This window comes from Gallus gallus, chromosome 18 (assembly GCF_016699485.2).
Source record: "Gallus gallus isolate bGalGal1 chromosome 18, bGalGal1.mat.broiler.GRCg7b, whole genome shotgun sequence".
Taxonomy (NCBI): domain Eukaryota; kingdom Metazoa; phylum Chordata; class Aves; order Galliformes; family Phasianidae; genus Gallus; species Gallus gallus.
This window is the reverse complement of record NC_052549.1, coordinates 5464636-5491313: the sequence shown is the minus strand read 5'-3', so window position 1 is coordinate 5491313 and position 26678 is coordinate 5464636. Positions and strand designations below refer to the sequence as shown.

Sequence of the window (26678 nt, the reverse complement as noted above, 5' to 3'; positions counted from 1 at the left end):
TACAGTGCAGTCCTCTTTCCTTTTCTCTCCCCTGCCTTGACTGCCTTTGAAGGAACCCTCCACCTGTGCCAGATGCTCTGCCTGGACAACCACGTCTCAGTGTCAGGCTGTGCTGGGGCTTCTGCCCAACTGCTTCTACAGCCATAGCAAAACAGGCCTTCACGTTCAGCTCCTCCTAACCCAAGATGTAAAAAAAAAAAGCCCCCCCAAAACCACCCAGCTAACATCTACTACATACTAGAAGGGAAGGATTATATCTGAACCCTTTAGCAAGATTAGCCTGCATTTTATGAACCTCGCTGTGCTTATTGCAAACTCACAAGGAATTGCCTTCAAACTCCGTCAGGTCTTTTGGTACAGTATTGCTTTAACCTCAGCACTGTTGAGATGGAAACCCCCTGAATCCCCAACACCCCTCAGTGCTCTTGTATTTGGAAGAAATAGGCAGCCAGTCCCAGCATGGCTGGAGAGAGAACTGTCTGGGTGCAGAGGCAGTAGTGCTGCACAACAGAGATGTGGATGAACCCTCCTTTGTTCAGCCTTCACCTCCTCAGCATTCTGTGGCTTGGGTGGAAGATGGGTAGCTACACATTGGAATAACCACATGTCTCAAAGGCAGTGCTGTCATTTGCTCTCCATCACACACTGCTGAAACATATGTAACTGCAGTCAGAAACCCAGGTGCAATATATCCAAGTATAGTAATAAAAAGCAACTGAAAGATTGCTTTCGTAGATTATTTCTCCAAAACTGATGAAGAGTCTCCTAGCATACAGTCTAGCATAATTCTGAAGTTGTTGGGGCCTTTGAGCACTCTGTGAATTGAGATGACATGAAGGACTGAAGAGATTGTTAATTGTTAAACCCAACAAAACAGGTGTGAGGTGATGTAAAATCATCCTCTAACCCAACCACATTTCACAAAGGTAGATCTCAATGCACTCATGTATGCGCCTTTGATCTCTCCCAAGAAAAGCTTAAATTTGGTAGAAAGCCCCAAGCAGAATGTGCAGGAGCACGCAAACATTACATGTGACAATGGTAAGTACTGATTTGTGCACCTCCCTCTGTCTGCCTACTGCAGATCTCTTTGGGATTACAGGAGTACACTTTGGTTTCGTGCAACAAGATGATTTGTTTCCTGTTAATGCACTTTAATGTTACGTGTACGTTTATACCTGGATTTGTTTGATGCTTTTCTAGTCAACTGTTGCAAAAATAGTGAATAAATATTTATTTGGTTATCAAAAGCTGTGGATGTGAGAAAATAAGCTTAGAAAGAAAAACCCTCCCACCCGGATTTGGTGACTGGGTTCTGTTTGGATGTGCTCACAGGGCCACACAGAAGCAGTGTCCATGAGTTGTCTTGATCCCTGTGATGCCCTTTACTGCACTTGGATCTTGAAAGCTTCCAAGAAAACATTAAGAATGGACTTGTGGTGTTTTCTGGGCACCTGGCTGAGACCGCCTTCTCAAAGTGCATTCCCAAGGCTGCACCCAAGTGAATCAAAACTACAGACCCTTCAGAGTTGGAAGAGCTCCATTTTGCTATCTAGATGCATGGGGATGTGGAAAGGTCACACCTCTTTTCACCCAATTCTGAGCATCTCTGCTGAGATTCCTCCAAGATTTCTCTCCAAGTTCAGCTTCAAAAGTTTCTGTGTATCTATACTTTGAAGATCCTAGGTCCAGTTTACTGTCAATATTTATTCACTTCTAAGATATATTCTAATACCTATTTAGAAATCTAAGTATGATCACTTTTTAATGCTAGTTTAGTTAAAGAGGTAAGACTTAGGGTCTAATCAAACGCTTTGCTATCCCCACTCACCAGATCAAACCATGATCTGCTGCAAGAATGAATGTTACCAGGTAGACAAAAGCAACAGAAGTGAATATCACGTGCTTATAGCATATCCATGGGAGGGAAAACCAGTTTTACCTTTGCCTCTGTTACTCTCCCGAGTCTGAAACAAGATGGACATCCACTGTGAAGGAAAACACCCATGACCTGAACTGCACTGCTCTCTGTCCCTGCTGCTGGACCCATAACGAGGAAATCAAACTGCTGAAGGAAGGCGATCTGCTAGCATTTGAACAGTGAACAACTCTGAAAATAGCAGAGGCATTGCAAATGAGAAGCAATGGTTTTGGAACGTATATCTTAACGGCCTCTTAACGGCCCTGTCAGTACTCCAGGCCCAGAGCTTGTCTTCATGCAAGTAGGAAGAAAGTGCTGAACTTATAGCTCTTTAATCTCTTTCTAGTGACACAACCCAGGAGATTGGTAGTCCTGTGTTTGAGACTGCAAGGAAAGTTAAGAGGTACACAGAATAAGGAGCTACTTACCTCTAATTACGTGCTGCTTGTTCTTGGACCAGTTTCAACACCTGCTTCACCGTCTCAGCAATATTCCAGCTGGCAAATTCCTCACTGGCCCTCGGTGAATGCACTACAAAAGTGAGGACTGCTCTTCCCCTTCTGACTCTTTGACTACTGCTGTTTCAGAATTTTAAAGGCTTTCAGTGGAAAGCCAAAGCCAATGAAGAACTGCATTTAAGTTTTAGTCTTTACACTTCTTTAATTGAAAAAGTCTTTTTACCCATGCAGAAAAGAAGTGCCATAAGATCTACAGCTTCACAATATCAACCTTAAAATGCTATTCCTTAGCAGTGGGAGCAGAGAAACAGGACTACACATTTTCTTCCCAGCCCATAATGTACCAATCGATTTCCAGCTCTGTTCCACCCCTCCCCCCACCAGTATCCTGAATGGCCACAGAAGACAAAAACACAGCAGATCAGGGCTTAAAGCATTAGGATACAACAGATAATTGCCACCCCCCCCCCCCCCACCGCCACATTCCTATTTGTTTATTATAGCTGTGTTTTTTTTTTTTTTATGGCTGGCTCTTACTCACATCTGACAGTGCAGAAAATTCTCCCACATTAACTACTTTAAAATTGTATCATTTGTTACTTTGGCTTTTTTGTGTATTTTTGTGTTTTATGGACTGTGGATAAATAGATCATCCAATTTTCCTGCTGTCCATCTGCCTGCAGCACGTGATAGTCTCACTAAAAGAATCCAAACCATACAGGAGAAAAACCCCACAAAGATCTGAGCAGTCAGAGTGGCTCTCCTGTGCACATACTCACGGATAGCTAACAGGATTCTGCTGTGAAACAGATTCTTACTGAGGATCAGGCTGCTGAGTGCTCTCCTGTTACAAACATACTGCATGGTACAAGTGCTTCATACAATACAGATTCACAGTCACTGAAATGCAGGCCCTGAAAAACCAATATTGTTTTTAATAATGAAGTGCCGCATTCCGTAATGGCAAAAACATGCTAACATGTCTCATTCAGTTAACTGCAGGAGCTGCACTGCTGTAAGATTAAATCCATGGTGGATTACGCTTCCTCACAACTGAATTAAACCTACATTTCTGACCATATGGTCCAGCACTATTAAACAAACAGCAGCGTTGTTTGTACACGTGAAACGAGCAGAGTTAAAAGGAGCTGCTTTTGCCAAGTAGAATTACAAAACCCCATAAAATAAATACTTTTTTTTTATTTCGTTCTTTTACAAAGAAAAAAATATTATTGAAAAGAACACGTACAGTCCAGCCAATGATCTACTCACACACCCGAAATTCCACTTTAAAGGTTCTCGTTGGGAAACTCCATTTCTGTAAGCGTTGCCCCGGGCAGTTTTTTTTTTTTTTTTACAGAGCAGCTGCTGCTCAGATCTGTAACATGGAGGAAGGCAGACAGGCAGGAGCTGTGCTCGGGGCAGCCCTGCTCCGCTGCAGAAGGAAGGACGAGGTGCTGCCATGTGCTGCACAGCTTCCTCCAAGGGAGCTTTCAAGTACGTTGGTGAAGCTAACGTGGAACACACAGACTACCTGAACGCCTTTACTTCAGTACCTCTGGAACAGGGTAACATTTATTTTCAGTTGTTTTCAAGGTATGCGTACCACACAGAGGTCAGGAACTTGGTAGCCATCACGATTACGTACAACTGCAGCACGGGTGATGTTTTCCACATTAAAGCACATAGTTTTAAATGAGAATAAACTAATTATACTTCCAGCTTTTAAAGGCCTATCAATCAGAAACAGAGTACTCCTGAAGGTGTTTGCCCTCAGATTTCCTTTTGAGAACTACATAGCACAAGCTGGTACTACACAAGGCATTGTGGGCAGAGTTCAGTATTTCTTGTTGCTTTGCTCCTACCTCCTGTAAGCAATCGAGTCTCAACAGCAGTTCTCTTTCCTGTACCTCCTCTCACTACAGCGTATCACTTGATTAAATAAAGCTTTTGTAAAGATGACTTCTAGAAAAGAAGCAATACTCAAACAGAAACATTTATAGAGACAAAAGAGGTGCTCCCTGCGAGCAGAGCAATGGATGTCTTTTTTTCCCCTCTGCATACCTTACATGCTTCATTCTGACCCTCAGTCCTTCAGCTGACATTCTAGCACTATCACCATTTCATCAAACCTTTGCAATGGACAGCGCTCTATGTACAGAAATCCATTAAAAAAGATTAAAAAAAGTTACATCAAGTAAACAGTAAAGAGTCATTTTAAGTAAGTTACACCAAAGAAGAATAGAAGTCACTATGAATGTATTTACACAATTGTTAAAGTACACAAATACAGTGGTAGTACAAATGAAGTGCTCTGATACTGGTTTCCAATACACAGGTTTATACAGACAGTCTAACGATGTCCCGCATGATGGAATTTAACTATTACGAAGGAGAAAAACTGCCCACAACTGAGAACAATTCTAGAAGTCTGCAATCAACTTTTAAGTATAGCACAGCAATCTAATGTTCCAGATACAGAGAGAATAAAGAGGCTGCTGCCTTTGCAAGTCCCTCTAGCAGTACATTATTAACCACAGATATTTACAAGGAAAGCACGGTGAAGTGTGAAACTGTTCAAATGGTAGTGCACATGCCTAAAATACCAAAGGTTATAGTGACTGAGGAAATAATTCTCTTATGCAAACTTATATATGGACCCAGCTCTTTAGCTTTCCCACTATACTAGCCAAAACACACTGCCCCGTCAGACCCAGAGTACACACAAGCTAATACTCAATGTCCTGAAAACACCTGAAAACATCCAAAGGAAAATGAACTGTATTTAATCAGTGGATCTTTTTGGGGGGAGGGAACAGTGAATTTGCACATTTTTAAACAATAAAAATCATTCTTCCTAAAACTTGGAAGGCCAGCAAGCCTTTAGCAGTTCGGGTTTTAAGCACAGAAGAATTTCTTGCAATAAGTAACTTTAAACAACCCTTGTATGTGTATTTTCATTCCCAGCATGGAACCTCTCGTGACTCCTGTAACAATGGTATGAAGAGTACTTCTGGTACTGTTTCAAGCACTACTTGGACAAAATACCTATTTTTGCATTATGAGACTGTTTACAGTGGCAATAATATAAAGCATTTCCCATATTTAATAAGGACATTTGCTAACAACACCTGCGACAGTTTTTTGGACAACCAAAGCGAGCCATCCATTCCTAGCTAATGATTCTAGAAATACTCAGGTTGAATACAGTTTGGAATTAAATATGGTACACACCTGAGTTTTAAAAACCCTCAGGATTTCATAGCAGGAACGCTTTAATTCCTTTTTTGAGGCTTGGCATGAAACAGAAGGTGTGAATCAGAAGTGTGGCTGGTTTCTGTCTGAACACACAGATGCTGAATGTGACATTCATTCACCGAGGTGGCAACATGCATTGTCCACTTGCAATACCCTCCAACCTAACCCAGCCCAGAGTGCAGGAAACAAAATGGTACCGATAAAAACAGGATTTGAAACCATCCATTTAAACTCCAGTGTCTTTCACTTCATTCTTCGTATTCTTAAAAAAAGAAATTGATTTTCACCATTTCTCCTACACTGAGGTTCTCCTGTGGAGTCTTCCGTTCTCTTTTATGCAAAAGAACATTAAGAATTCCTTTGTGTTACACGGGGAGGTAAATGGTAAGTGTGAATGAAGACATTGAACAGTAAAGTAAAACTCTTAACAGCTTTAAAAACTGTGAGAAAACCTTCTCAGTCAGAATGAGACAATACAAAGAAGTGAACGGTTTGAATACAGTCAGAGGACTCTGATTCATTTACATGCTCCCTGCCAACTAATTTTTTTAAACAAATTTCAAGTCATTGTCTTTAGTTTAGGATTGCTTGTATTCTACATTTTTAAATCAGAGAAAAGCAAGAGTTCTTTACAGAGAATTAAGCCCATAATTTTAGCAAAATGATACAAAAAACGTTCTTAAACCAAGTAAAAGATTTATAGTTACAGTGGAATAATAAAAAGGGGGTAAAGTCTGCCGCCTGTGGAGGGAAAACTGAAATGGCCATCCAGTAACAGACGGTCAACTCTGTAAACCATCTTTCTTCTCCAGCCCTGTTACCACAGGGTTCTCTTAAGGTCACTGGGTTTCTGGCAAGTGTCCTGTAATGGCAGCTGCTGGAGTCTGTCCATGTTCCTCCAAGTGCCTTTTAAGTCACATGGAGAACTCCAGTCGTATTGTTTCCACTCTAGTTCAGGGTATTTTTGCTAGTAAAGCCATTGATAACATAGGAGATCAGCCATGCATTATCTGCCCTCCATGGCAAAATAAATTTTCATCGGTGCACAGTGGACTGGAGAACACCAGTAGTTACCCGAGCAGGAATCTACCAAAGCCAAAAACAAGACAACATCAGCACAGATCCTTCCAGTTAACACAAGAGTGGCTCTCAATGTATTTTCAAATCATTTGGTGTGAAAAGTGAGAATGTGAATTAGTAATCCAGTGAGCTACATGGTGTATTGCACCCACCTTTAGCTACATGAAGTCCCCTGTATTTTCCTCCTTTATTAGAAGTTAACACAGAAAAGTTACCTTTCCAGCCAGGAGACGTTTTGAAGATAAGTAAACAGAACATAAGCATGCACAGAAGAAAGACCAAGCCAGATGAAATCTCTACCAATGTGCAGAAATAGACTACATGAATAATAAAGCTTGGGGAAAAAATCCCAGAAGGTAAAAAAAAAGTATATATACATATATATATTCTCAATAGCTTTTCATTGGTCGTTGAGCATTGTGTTAACTCACTGCACAGATTACTTCAGCTTGACCTATTTCAGTAACAGTGCAATATTATTTCAATAACACTTGTGCTGTGAAAGTGAAAAGCAACCACATATCACTGCAATTTAAGAAGCAAGACATATCTAAATAGCTGAATCGTTAATCACTATTATTTTAAGTTGTAAGCAGCTGCAAATAGTAACACATACAGTGAAGGCCAAACAATGCAGACACAGCCCTAAGCAGAACAGAACCTGGACTCCTCCCACACAGGTCTTTTCAACACAAAGCTGAATGTTTGCTTTTTTTTTTTTTCCTTTGAACAAATTATTTTTCAAACAAGCTCTGATAATCAGAATTCAAAGTGTTAAGCTGCAATTTACAGTTGGATCTTTTAATGTTAAAACAGCTTAAGAAGCAGCCTGTGCACAGTCAGCCAAGCACACAAAGCAGGAGGAAAAAACAGAAGAGAACAGCAGGATTCTTCAGCAACCAGAGATACAGGATTAGTGCAAGCTTTGGCCTTAGAAAGGAAGTGAGGCAGCAGATGGAGTCAGACAACAGAATTTACCAAGGAACAGAAAAATCTCATGGCCTTTTTTTTTTTTTTAAACAAGAAGCAAAGCAAAGAAGAAGGTCTTGAAATACTTAGGAAAGCCTTCTGCTATCAAAGTTCAGATTCTAACTGAAACTTGTTATTTCTGCGATGAAATCTGTTATTGCCAAAAGCAGAATGGACTAAAAAGCTGAAAGTTGCACACAGCGAGGCAGAAACTTCTACTATGCTGAACAGTGGAAAGGAGTTCTAAGTACCCAAATCCAAGTCTGCCTGCCCCTGAGATGCTCAAGTTTCAAACGATTCTCATTAGTATCTGAACATTTTTAAAAGTGTCAGCTCTTAAGGAATGGAGAAGAATATAAGGCATTGATACTTCTGTAGCAGAACATTCCATTAATGACAAGACATAATCTTTGAGTAATACAGTTAATTGATTCTTCACACAAGCATTTTGCTTTTACAGTTCTGAAGCTGATCTGTTTTTGAATAGATGGCACACTGCTGCACGAATGTTCCTGGAAAGACACATGATTCTAAACCATCTCCATTTCAGAGCCGATTATTTTAGTGCTGATGCTTGAGTGATTTTATGGACCCTTCAAGCCACTATTTTTGTCAATTCTGCTAAAAAAAAATCCAAATGGAACAGCAGCAGTAATTCAACTTTTGGAAGGACATTTACTTTTACCTTTAGGGAACAAACAACGCTGCATCAAGCGTCTGACTGGAAGGCACAGTGCAGCTATGAGATGCGAGAAGAAGCAAAGACTGATGTTTCCAAATGCTTTTCCCCACCCCAGCCAAAGCTTTGGTGTCTAAGGAGAAGGACTCACCCTGTGCTGCCTTCCAACGAAAGGAGACGAGCAGCTACTTGCCATGGTGTTCGAAAGGAATGCTATTCTGAGGTAGGGGAAAAGACAGCAATTTGTAACAGTTCCACTGCCCCAGTATATAAAGATGTCTACAAATATCCAACCTAAATTGGCAGTTGCAAACGTATCTTTTGAAGAGCTCTGATTTCAGATTTCTATCAGACATTTCTAGCATATTAAGAGGTATGTACAAGGAACAAATCATTTGTCTTCAGAGAAAGCAGATATGAGCAGAAGAACAACACAGAGTACGATGCCTACTAAGATACGTATATGGAGAAAGATTTGCTCATAAGGAGATGGAAATTGTAAAGGCTTTGGAAGAACGTCAGCACTTCGGAAGCACTTCAGTTTCTTGATGCCAGCGTTAGCTATGGTTTTCTAAAAACCTCTATTTTCAAAGAGACTTGTTCAAATATTTCTTTGTGCAGCACTCTTCTTCCAGATAGGGAGAGATACATCTGTTACCAGCAGGAATTATAACAGCTTTGACTGTCAGGTGCTGAACATGCCACATTCAGGAGAAAAAAAAAAATAGGATAATATTGAGCAACTTACTGTGCACCATGAGCAGTTCAACTGAAGCAGGCTTTTACAGGACCAAACCTCTTGTGAATGGAAATGAAGGCTACTCACCTGCAGCTACACTCTTAGGATGATCACTGCATACTCACGCTTTTATGATGCAGTCTGTGCAGCCTGGACTGACAGAACTGATTCAAAGCAGTGTTTATAGGACTCCTCGTGCCTTCTTCACTAAGGTTTTTTTTTTTGTTTGTTTAACAACTGACTTAGTGAACAACTCATCCATACAGCTTAAGAGTACAAGAATCTTTAAGCAGCTGGTGCAACCTTCTGTCCTGCTCCTATCACAACACTGCACTGAGATTGAGTAATTTAGGTTTGCTTTAGCTCTGAATATGCCACCTGGAAAGGAATCCAGCTCTTTCTCACAAATACAAAGGGAACAGATGATCCTCTACATCTCTTAGAAGCAGTCTCAGTGGCTGTCTTTGCTTAGACCTCTGCATCACTCTTCTCCAAACATGAGTATTTCATCTCTGAGCAAAAGGAGCTTTATGTGTATTTTCTGCATAAACTGAAGTTAGAACAATAACTGCTGTCGCCAAAATTCTGCTTCAACTAAATCAAGGTGATCTCTCATCTTTCAGACAAACTAAAAAGACCAATATGAAACCTCAGTGTACATCATGTTCTCCCAAGCACAGCTTTCCTGTTACTTTCAGTTTCTCAGCAGTTCAAGATACTGAAAACTGAGCTAGACAACATTCCAGTACCCATCTCATTAATGACATGAAAAAACTTCCTTATTCCTGTTCATTACTGCATCATATACATATTCAAGGATGAAATTACACCCTTCCATTATGACATCACACTGACCTTTGCAGCACCGAACTGCAGCCTCCTCAGTTATTACCTATCACAGATATAGTTTCCATATACAGACAATGGGCTCCACTTCTTGATTATGATCAGATTTTGGAGTCCTGCCTTACATATTTATGTGACTGCCCAGCTCTCACCACCATTTATCACCATCAAACCACCTTGAAAACTTGCAGTTCTTAACTACTACATTCACTCTCTACCATCAATAAAGTACAAATAGCATGTGTTGCAGAATTTCTCATTTCACTGGAAACATTAAGTTCCACAAACCCTTTTTTGGAGACATGCTAGTTGTTATTTTAATAAATTCCTCTTACCTAGTGCTACAAAGTGCTAGTAGTTTTACTGGGGATGACCGAGGTACAATGCCTTGGTGGTGGGAACGTCTATGGCCCATTTTGCTATCCTTACCAAACATTGGTTTTCCATGAGTGTCAAATTTCTCTGATCAGACCTATTTTTTTTTGGTAATGGAAGTTTGGTTTGCAAAATCTATATTCCCAATCTTTGTTTTCAGTTTCAGCCCAAACTGATTTAAAACTGTTTGAAAAAAAAGTAGGATAGATTAAAAACACGGAGTCATCTTTAACACCACCACTTCATTGAGTAACACTAACATATCTGAAAACATGCATGGATAAGTAGTTGCTGTTCTTTACTGTTTTCCTGATAAGACATGGAATACTTTTTTTTTTTTTTAATATTCTTTTCACCTACTCAAAATTGTTCTTAACAGCCTTGCCATGCAAGCCGGATACTTAAGTTATATTCTGATTCAGCCACCACTGATTAACGTTCTGCTATTCAGCCATCACTAATGGTCAGCAGCTGTTCAGTGCCTTGGTAAGAACTAAGGGAAAATGACAGGTGATGAATGATTAATTTAACAAACCCAGAGAAGAACCAGACTATGCTGCTATTGTAAAGAAGTCAAATTCCATACCTGGAGTGATTCCATGTTTGGAGCAGAGTGCTCGAGGGTGGGTACAGAGAGATGCAATCATGCCACAAATTATACAGCTGGCAATTTAAAGATCACTCAAAAAAACCCATCCATATTCCTACACAATCTCAAGAGTATGCTTATTAGGCAGAATCACACCCCACAACGTCTAGAAAAAAAAATGCAATGTATACACTGAGCTTCAAGTCAGTAATACAGAAGAAAACCTTTAAGATACATTCAGACTAATCAAGTTTAATCACCTATCACAGCCAAGTAACATAATTACACTTAGGTCTGTTACACCCTTGCCTGACTAGCAACAAAGTACCTGAAATTTGCTTAGAATGTCAGAGACATTCATATTTCACTAGGAAACCATCTTTACATTTGAGCAAATATTCAGGACCATGACCTCGCAGAATAGCCAAGGTCAGAAGGGACCTCTAGAGATCATCTAGTCCAATTACACAGCCCAGAGCAGTCAGCTGGAGCAAGCTGCCCAGGACATGGTGCAATTGGGATTTGAATATTTCTAAAGTCACTCTCCACAACCTCTTAGATGAACCTGTTCCAGTGCTTGATCATTGTCATAGTGAAGGTTTGTTGGTTTTTTATTTTTTATTTTTTTATGTTTAAGTGGAATTTCATTTTACTGTCCCCACTGCCTCTCATCTGTTCACGAGAGTACACCAAGAAGGGTCAGGCTGCACCTTCTCTACATGGACTTATGAGGTTTTTATGCATATTTGATCTTTATCTACCCTGAGCCTTTTCTTCTCTAACTAAATGAATCCAGTGCTCTCAGCCTCTGCTCCTATTTTAGATGATTCCTTTCTCATCTTTGTGGCCTTTCACTGACCTTGCTCCTCCACAATGCCAACCTCTCCTGTACTGAGGAGCCCAAAACTGCAGAGGTGCTTCCAGAACTCCAGATCTGCATTTTGCCACACTCTATCCAGGAGTATAGATAACCAGAACGTAAGTATGCACTGTTCTGCCCTCTTAGTTTTGGTACTTCTTTTAAAAGCAAATATCTGCCTTAAAATACTTCAAAGTGACCACTTTCGGTGGTAAGAATCGTACTTCAGTGAGTAACTTATACTGGCAAGACCTGCCACCAAAGACAACACAAAGCCTTACCTTGTGAACTATTTTCACCCAGTCATTTCTGCTTCTGCATTGTTCACTCCTTGCACAAGCACCAACGTTTGTGTAACTACATTGTTCAGCTCTTCGTTCACTTGAAAACTAACCCCAAAAACTCCACTCCACTTTTGTTAAAGCACAATTGGTTTTCCAATCCAATTCAGTCTCCTCTATGTGCCTGAATGAGGAAGCATATTACACTGCACACCTAATTCAAGCAACCAAGTCATCTAGACGAGATGATTCCTAGAGGCCCCTTTTAGCCCTTCTGTGATTCTGTTATCTTAATTATCTGCACTACCACCCGAGGATCTGAAACTCACAGAGCTATTTTTCTAGAAATCCATAGCACTACTCTAATCCAAATTACTGACATCTTGAAGGTCAAGATCTTGAACAACAGCTAAAGCCAGGCCCGCTGCTAAAGGGATACACAGCACCATCTATACTTGGAGCCCTTTGATGTGGCTATGCCTAAAAGCACTGAAATAGTTTTACAGTTCCCAATTCCTCATTTGGTTTTTGGCCTGTTTCTATCCCCATTATACAGCTGACAGAAGGAAGTTTCCTTCTTTCCTAAAAGCATTTTGAAATCGATTAAAAAAACAAAAACTTCTTCAATATGAGTATTCATCATCTTCACATTCTTTTTGCAACCTCATTCCATCCCATATGCTTTCATTTTATTCCCAGAAAGAGAATGAAGTCAGCTACACATTTATATTTTACTAGATTCCATAATCCTTCCGCTGTCTGAACTCTTTTCCACTTATACTGTAGACCACAATGCAGAATCCATGCACAAAAAACAACCTTGCCCCCTCAGTCTTCACTAGAGACACCCACCTCACCATCATCTAAAAGAAAGCTCTCAAGTGCTGAGGATTTGTGTATAAGAACATGTATTATCCAAAATACTTCATTCTGCCAATTATATTGTGAAGTGAAAAGGAACTGAATTTCTTTATATTAACAGCTCTGTCAACAAGGAATAGTATCAGTCCACAGCAAAAATTATGCAGTTAGATCTCCAGCACTGTGCTGAGGAATGAATTAAAAACCTGTAGGCAACTGCACCAGTTCTCCTAACATTCAGCTCTCCCAGCAACGTTGCAGTGTACCCACACTGTGCAGTTAAGGCTGAAGGTAAATGACACAAAGCCAGGCTACTCATTAGCCTATGTTAAAACCTTAAAAAAAAAAAAGAATGTTTCTGCAATAGCATGAAACCTAAAATATATTTAAAATATTATTTGCCAATCTTAAAATTAAGATCTTAAAATCAAAAGGAGAATGATTTCAGTGCAGACTACAGCTATGAATCACTGCATCGTTCATACTCCTGCCATCTTCTTCAACTGGGCCTGCTGTGAACCCTCTATCATTCATGTATGTGGCTTCTTATCTGCTCAGAATTAAAAAGTACTGCACTAAAGCATTTCTTGATTTCTGCTCTTTTCTGTTTTGTTGTTTTTTTTTTTTTTTAACCAATCATTTGTTGTCTATTCTGCACCAATAATCTCTGCTCTATTCATGTGGAAACACGACTCACACCAACTGGAGGACCTGTAATTTAGTATAAATTTTCTTCTAGGTTTTTTGCACAACACATACACCAATGATTCCTTTTTACTTTGAGCACTTTACACTTTCTGCATAAAACTATAAAAATAAAAACATCAAAAAATTAGTCATCTGCGCCAACATCACAAACATTCAGGCCAAATTTCAAGTATTTATTCAAGTCAACACTGTCTGAAAAATCAGTATGAAACCACAACAATTACTTGGCATGTTTACCTGGCAAATTAACTTTAGCAAATTACACCCATTTTTCCATTACACAAGAATTTCTTTTACCTGTGAAGTGGACATGCGAGAGGTGTCTTGTCGGCCTGTTAAGTCAGACGATGAGACATTGACTGGAGCACCACGGTGCAACCTCATACTCACTTTTCTTTCTCGTTCCATACCAGACACCGGTCGAGGGGATGTGTTGGCTGTGAGAAAAGTTGCATTAGAATTTTCAGAATGAGGAATGCAATAGAAATGCAATAGAAATGCAGTCACTGGAAAAATTATGCTGTTTGCACATGTAAATTCTATGAGATCAAAGCAGAGAAATCAAGGCTTTCATCTCATGTTCACAGATAACTCTACGTAGCAATTGGCAGGTAACGAGTGTGTGTAATTACCTTCAATCTACAGAAAATTAAGAGGGAAAAAGAAAAAAAAAATCCAACTGCTGACTCACTCCAACAAATACCACTCCCATATCCTTATTTTCTTTTCAAATTCCAATGACCAGGAACAAACTGCAAATTAAAGCAGTCTGCGAGGTGCATCTGCCCACGCATTTGCTTACTTACCAGCATGTGAAGTTGGGGTAAGAGGAGTAGGAGGAGCTACATCTTGCGTTCCCCTCAGCCTGCCAGAAGCAGTGGAGGGCAATCCACGCACAGCTGGATTTCGTGTATGCCTCAGCCGCTCCTCTCGTTCTCTCCTTTCACGTTCAGCATCTTCAGCCCCTCTGCTTGCACCCTACGGGTCAGGACTAGTGAACAACTTAAGGGATTATTGAGCTTACAACTATGCATCTGGATAAATACTGAAAACAAAGAACTGACGTTTGAACAACTTGACGTTTGATCGGCTAACTACTCGGTAAAATTTCTTGAGAACTATCACAGATTCAGTTCATACAATTGCTGGGATAGTCTTCAAATTGCTAATACACACACATGCTGTTATGGCAGTTGGACACTTCCTAAACTGTTGCATGTGACCTGTGCTAAAGATCAAGATAGGAGAAAATAAGAAGTCAGCTACCCAACATGGCAACTGCCTCAGAGGAAGCACCTTAGGAAGCCTCCTACACTGACAAGCCTGTAACCACAACTCTGTCATTAAATTCCAGTCCAAAGCCTCCTGTATGTCCTGCTTTTCCCTACTTCCCCCTCACCTCATTTTTAAGACAATAAACCTTCTGGGACAAAACACTCTTAAGGTATCAGTTAAGAACCCAAAATTGACAGTGTAATAAAAAAAATAGCATTACAAAAAACTGGTTTAGAAAGCGATTCCAGCTACTCACAAATTTCAGCATGTTCCAGTCAAACACATAGTCATAGGAGAAGCCTTGTCGGTGGAAGAGGTTTCTGAATAACTGCCTTAGGTAAGAATAGTCAGGTTTGTCATCAAAACGAAGAGAACGGCAGAAATTCAAGTATGTGGCAAATTCAGCTGTAATAAAAGAAAGCCTGTTTTTCTCCTTCAGCTTCACATTTGCTTTTTATGATTCAGAATCATTAAAAAAAAATACCATCTCCCAAACATAAGAATACTGACGTAATACTAGACATCTACTGAAGGCTGCACCATATCTGCTCTGAAAAGTATTGTCTGAAAAGAAAATCATTTGTCTATCACAGATTAGGCAAAGACTCCATTTATCAATAGCAAGGAGGACTGAGTGAGGAGGAAGAAGAAAGGTTTAAAACTACATTTCAGCAAAGAAAAGATTTACTTGCCCTTCTTTGCTCTGAATGTATTTAAACTTAGCGTACTGCAGGACACAGAATAGCATCTCTTTGCTAAAATACCAGCCATGCAACAAAAACAGAACATTGTTGTGAATTCAGTGCTCTGAGATACATCAGTGTCAATCTACCACCTCTTGACTTCAAGGCTTTCCAGCTAAAATGATGTATTAATAATTCACACTAAGTAAGGAATTCTAGCAACCAGCACAAGAAAAGTTGACTATCTTCTGTCTGTTAACCTCAGAGAAAAGAAATAGTTAATGAGTAAAGGAACATGCACAACAGCACTTTTGAAACACTCGAAAGAAAATAAGCTTTCATACAGTCCTAACCATAGCTACAGTTCCCATCATCATACTTAGCTGACCAAGGACAGGGCAAAGAAAGAACAGAGAGAGACCACTTCATGAAAGGTGAACAATATCCTGAGGGTAACTAATATGATAACACTGTTTTAAAACATAGTTATTATTCTGCATGGATCAGAAATTCTTATTTATTACTATGGTGTAAATACTAAATTAAGAAACAGAGCTTTGAGGGATGATGCCAGGATTTGGAGGGATTCTTACACCCCTCACAGACACTGGCCCTGGTCAGGCCAGACTGAATGAACTTGGGAGTGACAATTCCAGAACAAAACAACTGCAGTAGGTGCAACTGACTGTACAGTCTGGTTTATCCAAGAAAGAATATCCACACACAAAGAGATGGGCAGCTTCTCAAAAAGTTATTTGGCTGTTAGAGTCATCCAGCCAGTATCTATGCATGCACACACAGTACAGTGCAGATCACACACATCATGCTATCTTTCAAACTCAAGAGCACCACAGCGATTGCTTACTAATAGTTAAGACAGAGGCTAAGTAGAAACAGTCTATGAACACAAAGATCCCGGTCTTGAAAGCACGGTGTCGTTCCCATGAGTATGCCCAACTGCAGGAAAAAAGCACTGGAAATATGCTTCAAACATAGACAGAGGAGCTAGACAGCATAAATAAAGACATACCACTGAAAAATGAATACGTGGGCCTAGTGCCACAAAAGAGCAACTTACAAGGATATCCTTTACACAAAACCTCAATGGGTGTAGACATTTTCTTTTCACTGATACGTTCGTATTTCTGTCTCTTTGTTGCTGCTTTCAGTCCCTGCCAGGGGAGGGAGCCCAGGTTAAAATACATCAGTACATAGCCCAAGGACTCCAAGTCATCTCTGCGAGATTGCTCTACAACAGCATAAAAAAGTGGACTCATTAGATTTCATTATCTAGTGGAAAAAAACAGAACACTGAGCAATAATGTGTCAAAAAGTCCTTAAAATACAACAGATAGATGAAAGTCACTACATCCATGTTCAACTCACCCAGCACTAGAAAAAACTATCACCCTTGCAACTATTAAAGAAATGTGTTTACTCCTTAGAATTACAAACTGAACCCCACCCCAAGAGGCATAAGCCCAAGCATACTGTGTCATGAGTGCCAGAAATAGGGACTGTCTTCTACGCCCCCAAAAAGCAACATCAACTTGCACTGAAAATATGTGCATCAGCACTTGTGAAGGTTCTATTCATTGCTTTTCCCAGCTCACCAATTCCAAGATGAGTGTTGATGGATGCATAACGGGCAGTTCCTGTTAGGTTTTTATTTTCACGATATGGGATATGTTGGTGAGTTCGGGCATCCCGATACTTCTTTGCTAATCCAAAGTCTATGATGTAGACAAGATTGCCTTTCTTCCCCAGGCCCATTAGGAAGTTATCTGGCTTCACATCTCGGTGGATGAAATTCTTAGAGTGAATATATTCAATTCGACTAATCTACATACAGAAGACAAAAAACAATTGAGATATCAGTCATACCCTTTTCTCTCAGAAAAATGCTAGCAACGTTATCGCTATTATCACATTATCTTAGTGATAAACCAGATAAAGATTTTATTGGAAAAGAGCATTAAAGAGAATAATTTAGAAGACAATAAGTATACCTTCCCTCCAACTCTTTCCCTGTGTCTATTTTACATTTGTTTCTAAAAACTTCCTTCATATTTGAGCCATAACATCAGGCTTGCAAACTGCAAACCAAATTAAAACTCTGTAACCACTTTTGATACAACATGTTATATTTAACAAAACTCATCTCGAGTTTTTTCCCCCTCTAACGATACATCCTATTCACCTCTAAATATGAACAAAAAGTTCAATAAAATACATCTTGGTCACTCAAGACATTTTAACTAGCTTAACATACTTGGCAGTCACAAACAACAATGCAGTTCCCTACCATTTGGTCAGCAAGTAACAAGACTGTCTTGAGACTAAATTTCCTTGAACAAAAATTGAAGAGGTCTTCAAGACTGGGTCCCAGCAGCTCCATCACCATGACATTGTAGTCCCCTTCAGCACCACACCACTTAATAGTGGGGATACCCACTGGAAGAAAAGGAAACAGTTTATTAAGCATAATTTGATTTATGAAGTTCATACACACAGATCTTCAGGGTTCTTAAGATGAACTCTAAGAGTCATTACTGTCAGTGTTTGTATCTACAGTGACCCTTAATATTTTATGATACTTTCAGGCATTTTGAAATTAAGTGTTTCATCCCTTCACAGCTGGACCAGTACAAAACTGGAGCACAAGAGATCTGAAAATAGCTGTCTTCTTGCCCAGTCCCCTCCCAGTCTTTGTGTTTTGCCTGCAACTTGAAAGCAGCCAGTGGTTTTGCTGGATTCCAGCCTTAAGTGCTTTGCATGTATCAACATTCATGCAGTCTCCAAAACAGCAACAAGGAGAAAATCAGAACCCTGAAAATAAAGACACTGACACTGAGCTCTATTGCTAGAAAAGGCTTTAGAAATCAAATTATTAGTTTCAAAGCCTACAAGAATCAGTGTAAAGTATGTATCTTTAAGGTTACAATTTGGAATACATTTTCACCCCCACTTCATGTTCCTGCCTTCCCTCCAGTTCTATGATACTTGTTGTTTGCTGAATCCCTACCAAGATAGCATTGCTTATGAGACATGCTATATACTGCTATACATCTAGATGGAAAATTAAAGTCAGCTTCATTTTATGGAGAAACTTGGGAAAATTATTCCACAAAGAACTAAAAACAAATTCTCAGATGTCTTGAATTAAACCTGTAGATAGCCTCACTCAGAATTTCAATTATCTTTTCTTTAATTATATGCACTTTAGAAGTAAAGAGGTATAGAAACCTCTTCACTTATAGAATCTCAAAATGGCTTGGGTTGAAAGGGGCCTTAAAGACAATCCAGCTTATAATCACCTAGATTGTAATTAACTCATTTAGAATTTTCACTCTTATTTACTGTAAATTATTTTTTCCTAAATTCCTTTCACAGAAAAATCCTTATTTGGGCCATTACTAAACTTCTGCCACCTTCCCCTGCACTGTTCATTCTGAGAAGAAGCTGATGTGGCCTTTGCAAACCCATACAGGAAATATTTTACCCCTCATTACACGTAATGAAACTTTTACATTTGCAGGACTCTCAAACATTTCTCCTGGTGGGCTAGGATAAATACCACAGTTACTTCACTCCTGTTCTCTACCACTAATGCCATTACATCTTACAACACCCACTGCAAAGAAGTACCTCAGATGAAGGAATGCTAACACATGAAAGAAAAAACTATCCTGAATTTACTAAGTTTAGAATTGTGCTCCTACATCAGAGCAAACCAGGTTAAACCCTATCTCACATAAGAACTGAGGCACTGCCCTTCATCTGTTCTTCCACCTTTCCTACTACTCAAAGAGCTCTGAACCACTGAATACTTACAGGTGGCAGACACATCAAATACAAAATGAGAAAAAAAAAACCAACTACTCAATTTCTGAAGAAGGAAAGTTTGCTTGCCTCCACCCTGCATCATTTTGTAGATTTTACTCTCAATGTGGAGTTGAGGATGTTTGGTTTTCACACATTCCAGCTTAATTGCAACCTCCTCGCCAGCAGCAATATCAGTTCCTAAAACAAGAAAAAATTACCATTGGTAAAAGCATTTTTAGGGTGAGTTTCCTTCATCGAGACTGAAACAAAACAAACAAGTTAATTTTCAATGGCAAAGATTCAGAGATTAAGTCATTGCAGATTAGCAGCTTAAGAGAAAAGCATTAGATATTGTAGCACAGGAAACCAACGTCTGCTTTCCTATATAAACACAGAACAGGTGTGTCTTCAGGGAAGTCCCTCCACTTCCAGCTTGCAGTGCACAGAATGAATGTTTTTTTTTTTTTGTTTTTGTTTTTTTTTTTTTAAGTGTGGTGAGTATTCCTACCAACCCACAGAGTTCTTGTTACAGAAACAAGGGACCAAAACTGGTTTACTTCACAACTTCTGAAACTGAAACATCTACAGGGAAAAACTCACATTCTTGAAAAATGGTCATAAGTCAGGAAAAGCAACCCGTGCACAGCAGCACTACTTAAGAACTACAAGAAATAGGGTTCAGTACTTCTGTGTGTGACACTTCTTAGCTATACAGACAACTCCCTACTTGCAGAACATGGCTCTCTGCTCCATTACCTCATAGTTTAGGATCACATGAGGTGCCATCATCTGTTATTTGTTCTTATCTCCATTTCCAAAAGCTCCCTCAGAGGTCTGCTTTTTGTTAGCAAAGGCAGTAAGTGATCACACTATGCACAATCCTTATGATATCCAGGATTTCATAGCCTTCTGCAGTATTTTACTTTCTTATAACTCATAAGTGCTCAAAAGCCCTCCTCATCCTTCATGTAAGTCATTTTACCTGTTCTACCTACTCCTTGTTTCACTCATTTTCATCATTTGCAGCTGGACAGTGCCCATTCTGAGGGTCTCACACCACAACTAAGAGATAAACACACAATTATCATTTTTTCTGCTTATCTATATTTTCCCCCCATGCTTTTCTCTGACTGTCACCACGTACTAAGCCAACGTATTCACAGAGCTACTATCATTGCAAAATCTTCTTCTTGGGATTAAAGAGCAACTTCAGAGCTTTATCATCTCGTGGGTATAAAGGCAGTTTAACACCTCACGCCACAGATTTCAGTGACGTGCACTGAATTTCCTCTGTTGTTTCACCAGCACGTCATTTGAAACTGACATCTTCCCAGTCTTGCAGTTTGCAATGACTATTATGAATATAAATATAGTCATGCTGTTATTCAGCTGTGTTACCCTAGAATTACATCCACACTGCCACAGAACTCAAACTGTGCTAACCAAGCCTTTTGCTCTACCCTCCATTTCTATCTTTAAAGCAATGTTTAACTCATATGCAAAGATTCAACTTTATGCCACAGCACTTTCATTTCTTGTTCACCACCAGCAAGGTTGATTAGGGTAACATAGGCAGATCCATAACCTAAGGATCAAGGCAAGTTTATTTCATTCTGAAACTACTTTATGTGCTCTTGAGCACTTGCGGGGTATGAACAACACCTATAACCTTCTTAATAAGTAACCAAAGTTCCCAATGAAACCTCTCCCATTTGTTCTTCATTATTTCCCACAAGTCTTTGAGGAAACAAAGAACATGAAGGAGTCTGAATCTACAGGAGCCCCCATGGATTTCTGCCTGCTGAAGTCAGAACATTTAAGACCCTTTGAAGGCTCCTTGGGATGCCTTATCTCAAGGCACCCCGCACCCCAACAGAACCCAGTGTCACAGCCTTAGTGTGAAAACCAACCACACAAGCTTCTTCAGACAGCTCTTTGCCACTCAATAGCCCAAAACAATCACACTGATGCCAGAGGGTGCTGAAAGGAACACCCTGCACACAGACAGCTGCAGACATTTGTGCCTGATGCAGGGCAAGGCCTGCAGAAAGGAACATCAAGATTTGCCTTATTCCCTATCAAGTTCTGCTCACCACTGCTCAACAAACCACGGTCTCGACACAGGAGATCATTTCTTGGGGTATTTGCTCTTCCCAAGAGGCCTGCATCACCCATGATGGATAAGGTCCTTAGCCAAGACTTCACTTCTATATACACTCTCTCCATGAAGATTTTTCAATTAAAATAGTCTTGCAGGGGACGGAAATACAAATCATTCTCCCCAGTACTGCAACTCAAAATGTTCAGTTCCTTCTTCACATAAACCATGGCACAAAGTTTCTAAGATAATTCTGCAATGACAGAAGTATTCGTTTCCTTTAAGGATAATGTTATAACAGTCAGCAGTGTTACAATTGATAATTAAAAAGCAGCAGCAAGCAGCCCAATGAGAAGAGGCACAGCATGGAGGTAAAAATAACAAGAGTTGTGAAAATATTTCACTTCAAATAGGAAAATTCCAAGTTGGAATTGCAAAACCCTCTGCCACAAGGAAAACCTTAGAGGTTCCTTTAATTAGTTTACAACACAAAGACCACCTCTGAGAAAAGAGATGTAGTGAAAAAGTCATGAAAACACAGTAACTGTAATGCCTTCATGACTCCTCTCTGTTTGACCTTGTGGGTGGAGCCAAACACAGATGCTTACCCTGATTCTTTTCCTGAACATTGCTCATCTTTTCTACTGCATAAGATATCTGGTAATCCACGCTGTTCTTTCCTCTGGACAGGAACTTCACAAGACAGAGGTACAATGAATTCTTCACTTTTATTTTCTTAAAACCATCTATGGTACTTCATTCACCATAGTATCTCAGAGCCCTGTGCTGCAGACCCTGTTATGCTAAGTGAGCCCAGAAGAGCTGTAACGTTTCTCTCCCAAGCACAAAACAGATGGAAGCTTACAAACGTGCTGAGAGCTATCAGAAGTGATTGTACTTAAATAAATTAATCCTAAGCTCTGAAAAAAATGCAAGAAGTAAATTGTACATAGCTATGTCTTACTGCACCACCCAAAGGACCAAGCAGAGCCTTTCTGTTGTTAAACACATTTCATTATCACCAAAAGCACAGATTTTGGAAGCCTGTTTTGCCACACAGCGGCTGGCAAAGCAAACCATCCTCTACCAAAGACCATAATATTTAAGTTCTTGACACAGCATTTTCCCTTGGAAACAGATAACCGTGCCATTAGCTGCATCTTTAAGGCAAATCATTCTCTGCTAGCGGATGGCTCAGGAATCACCCTTGTAATAAGATGTAATTATGAATCCATACTGATTACTTAAGGATAAAAAGAACAAAATCTGAGGCACGCACAATGCTCACAGTAAGAATTAATTGTAGATCTACACTGAGTACGTGGCGATAAAAAGGACAACATCTGAGGATTAGGAATCCTTGCACAAGTAGTTGCAGGAATAAAGAGAGAACTATTGACACCCGAAAGCCTTTCCTGATGCGGGCTGCATACATAAAGATAAAAGTGACAGATGAAGTCATTTCCGAACCAGCTTCCATACATGGGAGAGTAACAACCGAGTTGTTTAGCTTCTACCCAGCAGATAACCTGGATTACAAAGTATACATTTATGCTACTTGTAAATTAAATTGTGAAGAGTACAGTTTTGAAGTGCAGCAGTCAGATCTTCAGTAGGAATCCCTCAAATCACAGCAAGATTTGTCAGGTTTTAACTGCTGCCTTAAAGCAGTCATGGTCGCTAATGAAGATTTTGCATAGGTGTCACCACCTTCTCTCTCACTGCACTCTTCAATCTTATACACAAACATGGAGAGCATGAATCACATCCTCTGCCTCTACACAACCACACAGCTGGACACATGGGTTCCTCAGCAAGAAGATGATCTGTATGATGGATAACCAGTGTTTCATTACCTGCAATCAAGAAGCTTCAGCTAACAAATTATTTCAGAAGAACAACTGTGCATTGCAAGACAAAAAAGGTATCGTTACCTAGAAGAAAAATACATCTATGTTCTGTGTGCATCACCAAATATACCATACATGAGCTTGGGATGTTTTCACTCTCCAGACATGTGAATTTAACCTAGTTAACGCCTGCAAGTTCCTCCCCTCCACTTATTTGTTCTACTTTCCTGGGTTACCTCAATTTTCAAACATGAAATGCTCGCTTCTATGTGGCAGCATAAATAACTGCATCTATAAAAAAATATTTATCTGCATTTAATCCATTTCTTACAGCGTGAGGGTTTATAGAATACCGTGACCATCTACAACCCATTTTCAGCACTTGGTGTACCCACTACCTGCTGTCACAGCTGCAACCATCAGCAGTGAGCCATTACGACAGAGCTCCATAAACCAGCGGGTAAAGGCAGTCCTATCCCACAAACTTCACAGTCACATACAAATTGCAGCAGCAAAATAAGCTACGTGCCTTAAGACGTAAGGGCAGCATCCAAGCAAGAGGAGAGCTGAACTATACTGATTTTTTGAAGGATTTGATGCATTTCTTAACTTGCCATCCCTTAGTTGTGGGATTTTTTTTTTCTAGGCCTTGTAGGAGAAAGCAGCATCCCTGTGACAGCGATTTTTCCCAGTGCACTGCAGTGATATTTAGTGCTGATGCTCGTGTTTCTTTCCCCAAAGCTTTTCCCCTTTTACAGACGAGACAAATAACGATGTCCAAGGTCACCAAACAACAACGTTAAGAGGCAGCCAAATAATCCAGGACTCCCGACGTCCACGCTGTCTAAATTAGGACATGATGTGAAGGAAACATCGCGCTGTGCTGGCAGAGAGGCACGACGCACCAGTGGCCATTTCCCGGCGGGCAGCGCTACCTGAGTTCCACCAGGGTGAGGTGAGGGCCCGCGGGTCGCTCCCTGAGGGCCGGGAACGGGCACGAGAGCGGCGCCCACCCCGGCCCGGCCGTCCTCCACAGACCCCCCCCTCACACCCCGCCGGGTACGACCCCAGCGAGCCCCGCTCCTTACCCAGGTAAATGTCGCCGAAGGAGCCGCTCCCGATCTTCCGGCCCAGCCGGTACCTGTTCCCAACCCTCAGCTCCATGGCGGCAGTTCGCTTCGGCCGCGACCCGGTTCTGTCTCTCTGCCCACCCTGCACGTCCGGGCTCTTCTGTCTCACAGCCCCGCTGTTCCTGGTGCCATCGCGGCCTCAGTCCCGCCGCTCGGTGCTGGCGAGGCGGGCAACACCGCCCTCGTAACTCCTGAGAAGGATGGACGCGGATTCCGAACAACACCGACCCCTCAGCAACCCCGGCCCCGAGCGGCCATACTGCGTGACCTCACTTCCTTAGCAACGGAGGCGGGCCGCGCTGCCTGTGGCGTTGCTGGGGAGCCGCCATACTGGGTGACCTCACTTCCTTAGCAACGGGGGCGTTGCTGGGGAGCGCAGGTGATGTCCTGCTTCCGCGGACCAGCTGGGCTCTTATCTGCCCTTCCCATCGCGCTCCGTAGCCTGCGCAGCCGGCCCCCCAGTCTCTACTGCGCATGCGCCTCCTCCCCCAAACCAATCTGCTCCGCCAGTGTCTATGGTCTCCGGTCCTCCAGGCACTAACACGCATGCGTTGACAACACTGTAGTGGCGTATTTGCTTTTACCGCTCTGCGCCGCCAGTCCTCCAAAATTTATGGTCATCAGTCCTCCAACTTCCCAATGGATGCGGTCTTTGGTCCTCCAGGCAATAACAGATGGAAAAAACAACAACAACAACAAAAAAAAACAACAAACCCAACCTTTCATATGCAAAATATTTTTGTTTGTTTCTTTCACAAATAAAATAAAATAAAAAAAGCCCCCAAAAAGAAGAGTTCAGCCCTGTGGTAATGAGTATAATTTAGACCAAGAAGCTATAAGCATCTAAGAAGCAGTATTTTCTGATGCTACGCGAAGAATTGAAGCCACCCTGCATTCATTCCAACAGCCCTCGTTACAAGGTACCGTTGGTCATCGCAACATCTGTTTTGCAATGCAATTTCTGAGGAATTAACAGCAAAGAATCGTTATCGTTAAGCAGGCATTCTTCCTTAGCGGCACTGGAAGCTCTGGGGATAATTACACCATAAACACTGCTAAGATTTCGTTGTATTCCACAGATGGCACAACTCGTAATCCTTCACGAGGTGATTAACACAAACGCGCCTATCTCCGGTAATGGTGTTCGGCCGTCTATCCCACGGTTTCTGCTGCCATCTAGTATCCTTCTGGTACCACCACAGCCCACTCGGCAGCCCCTGACTTCCTCCACCGGCCTTCCTCGCTTGCCCTCTTGGTGAACTCTGTTCACTGAGGCAGGCTCAGGAGGAGGATGCCTATCCTGAGTAATTTACAGGCACCAAACCCGTAACATTTGCCTACTCGGCCATCTGAACATCTGTTAGTCCCGGGATAGAGATAAGTTCAGCATTCCTACTGGGGAATGAGAAGGGAAGGAGGATGGGGGGTACCTCAACACCTGCCTGTCGCATTCCAACCTACTCCCAAAATGGGGCAGTTCAGCCTCGTGTGGAGGCCTTGGCTTCTTTGACACTTGATAAGCCCACTCATGCCTTTTCATTCTTGTGTTTCTTCTGCTGAAGGGCCCTGGTTAAAGCAGAATAGCCTCACAGCACGCTTGCTACATCCACAACTATTTACACAACATCTAAAAGCTATCACAGTTTTGCAAGCAAGAATTGGTATCATACAATTCATACAACCATACAATTCAACAGCCATATTTAAAAATATATGCTACTAAAATATGGTGCATTTACTTCTTCAAATCATGCTGAATGCACTCTTCATTGAATCAGAGCATCTGGAGGATGTGGATGGCATGTTCCAACTCCTACAGCCCAGCTGCAGCAGCAAGAAAACAGCCACATTCTAAAACGCAGATGGGAAACAAAAAACAACAGCAGACCAACCCGAGAGCCAAAGTGCAGCACTGAAGCAAGGGCTGGCGCTGAGCACACACGCACGCCACGGCCTCCAGCAAAGCCAGCAGCTGCTAAGGAAGGCAGAGGAGAAAGAGAGCCCTTCTGCACCTGGTTTTCAATGGAACAGCAGCCCCAGGGAGCCCTGATTGCTTATGGGTCCAGGTGGGACCTGCTGGGTGCTGAGCAGCAGGTAGGGTTTGAGCACAGTGTGCATGTTCCATCCATCTAGCCAGGCCTGGCTTAAGGAGAACAAAACCATGCGCCCTGGGAAGGGGCTGGAGAAGTCCAGA

General features: G+C 41.2%; 1 protein-coding gene across 3 annotated transcripts; it reads right to left on the bottom strand.

The window, feature by feature from the left end:
- Nucleotides 1-3559: 3559 nt before the first annotated feature.
- Nucleotides 3560-24756, bottom strand: CSNK1D (casein kinase 1 delta). 3 transcript variants are annotated; one of them, NM_001289888.4, is made up of 10 exons: nt 24443-24756; nt 19494-19604; nt 17887-18035; nt 17195-17423; nt 16660-16830; nt 15155-15303; nt 14430-14601; nt 13921-14060; nt 8517-8583; nt 3560-6723 (listed from the first exon to the last, which is right to left on the bottom strand). In NM_001289888.4, exons 1-9 carry the CDS (start codon nt 24516-24518, stop codon nt 8551-8553), a joined length of 1230 nt encoding a protein of 409 aa, NP_001276817.2. In that variant the 5' UTR covers nt 24519-24756; the 3' UTR covers nt 3560-6723; nt 8517-8550. The 3 variants fall into 3 exon arrangements, with proteins under 3 accessions (NP_001276817.2, XP_415634.4, XP_040505424.1); XM_415634.8 differs by lacking the exon at nt 8517-8583 and having other exon boundaries at nt 24443-24755; XM_040649490.2 differs by lacking the exon at nt 3560-6723 and having other exon boundaries at nt 8511-8583; nt 24443-24755.
- Between the last annotated feature and the right edge of the window lie 1922 nt (nt 24757-26678).

Coding starts and splice junctions, on each gene's coding strand:
- CSNK1D (XM_415634.8), bottom strand. CDS start 24,518: ATGGAGCTGAGGGTTGGGAACAGGTACCGGCTGGGCCGGAAGATCGGG. Junction 18,036..19,493: donor CAAAATGATGCAGGGTGGAG/GCAAGCAAACTT, acceptor CTTTTCTTCCAG/TGGGTATCCCCACTATTAAG. Junction 14,061..14,429: donor TACCCCAACTTCACATGCTG/GTAAGTAAGCAA, acceptor CTTTTCTCACAG/CCAACACATCCCCTCGACCG.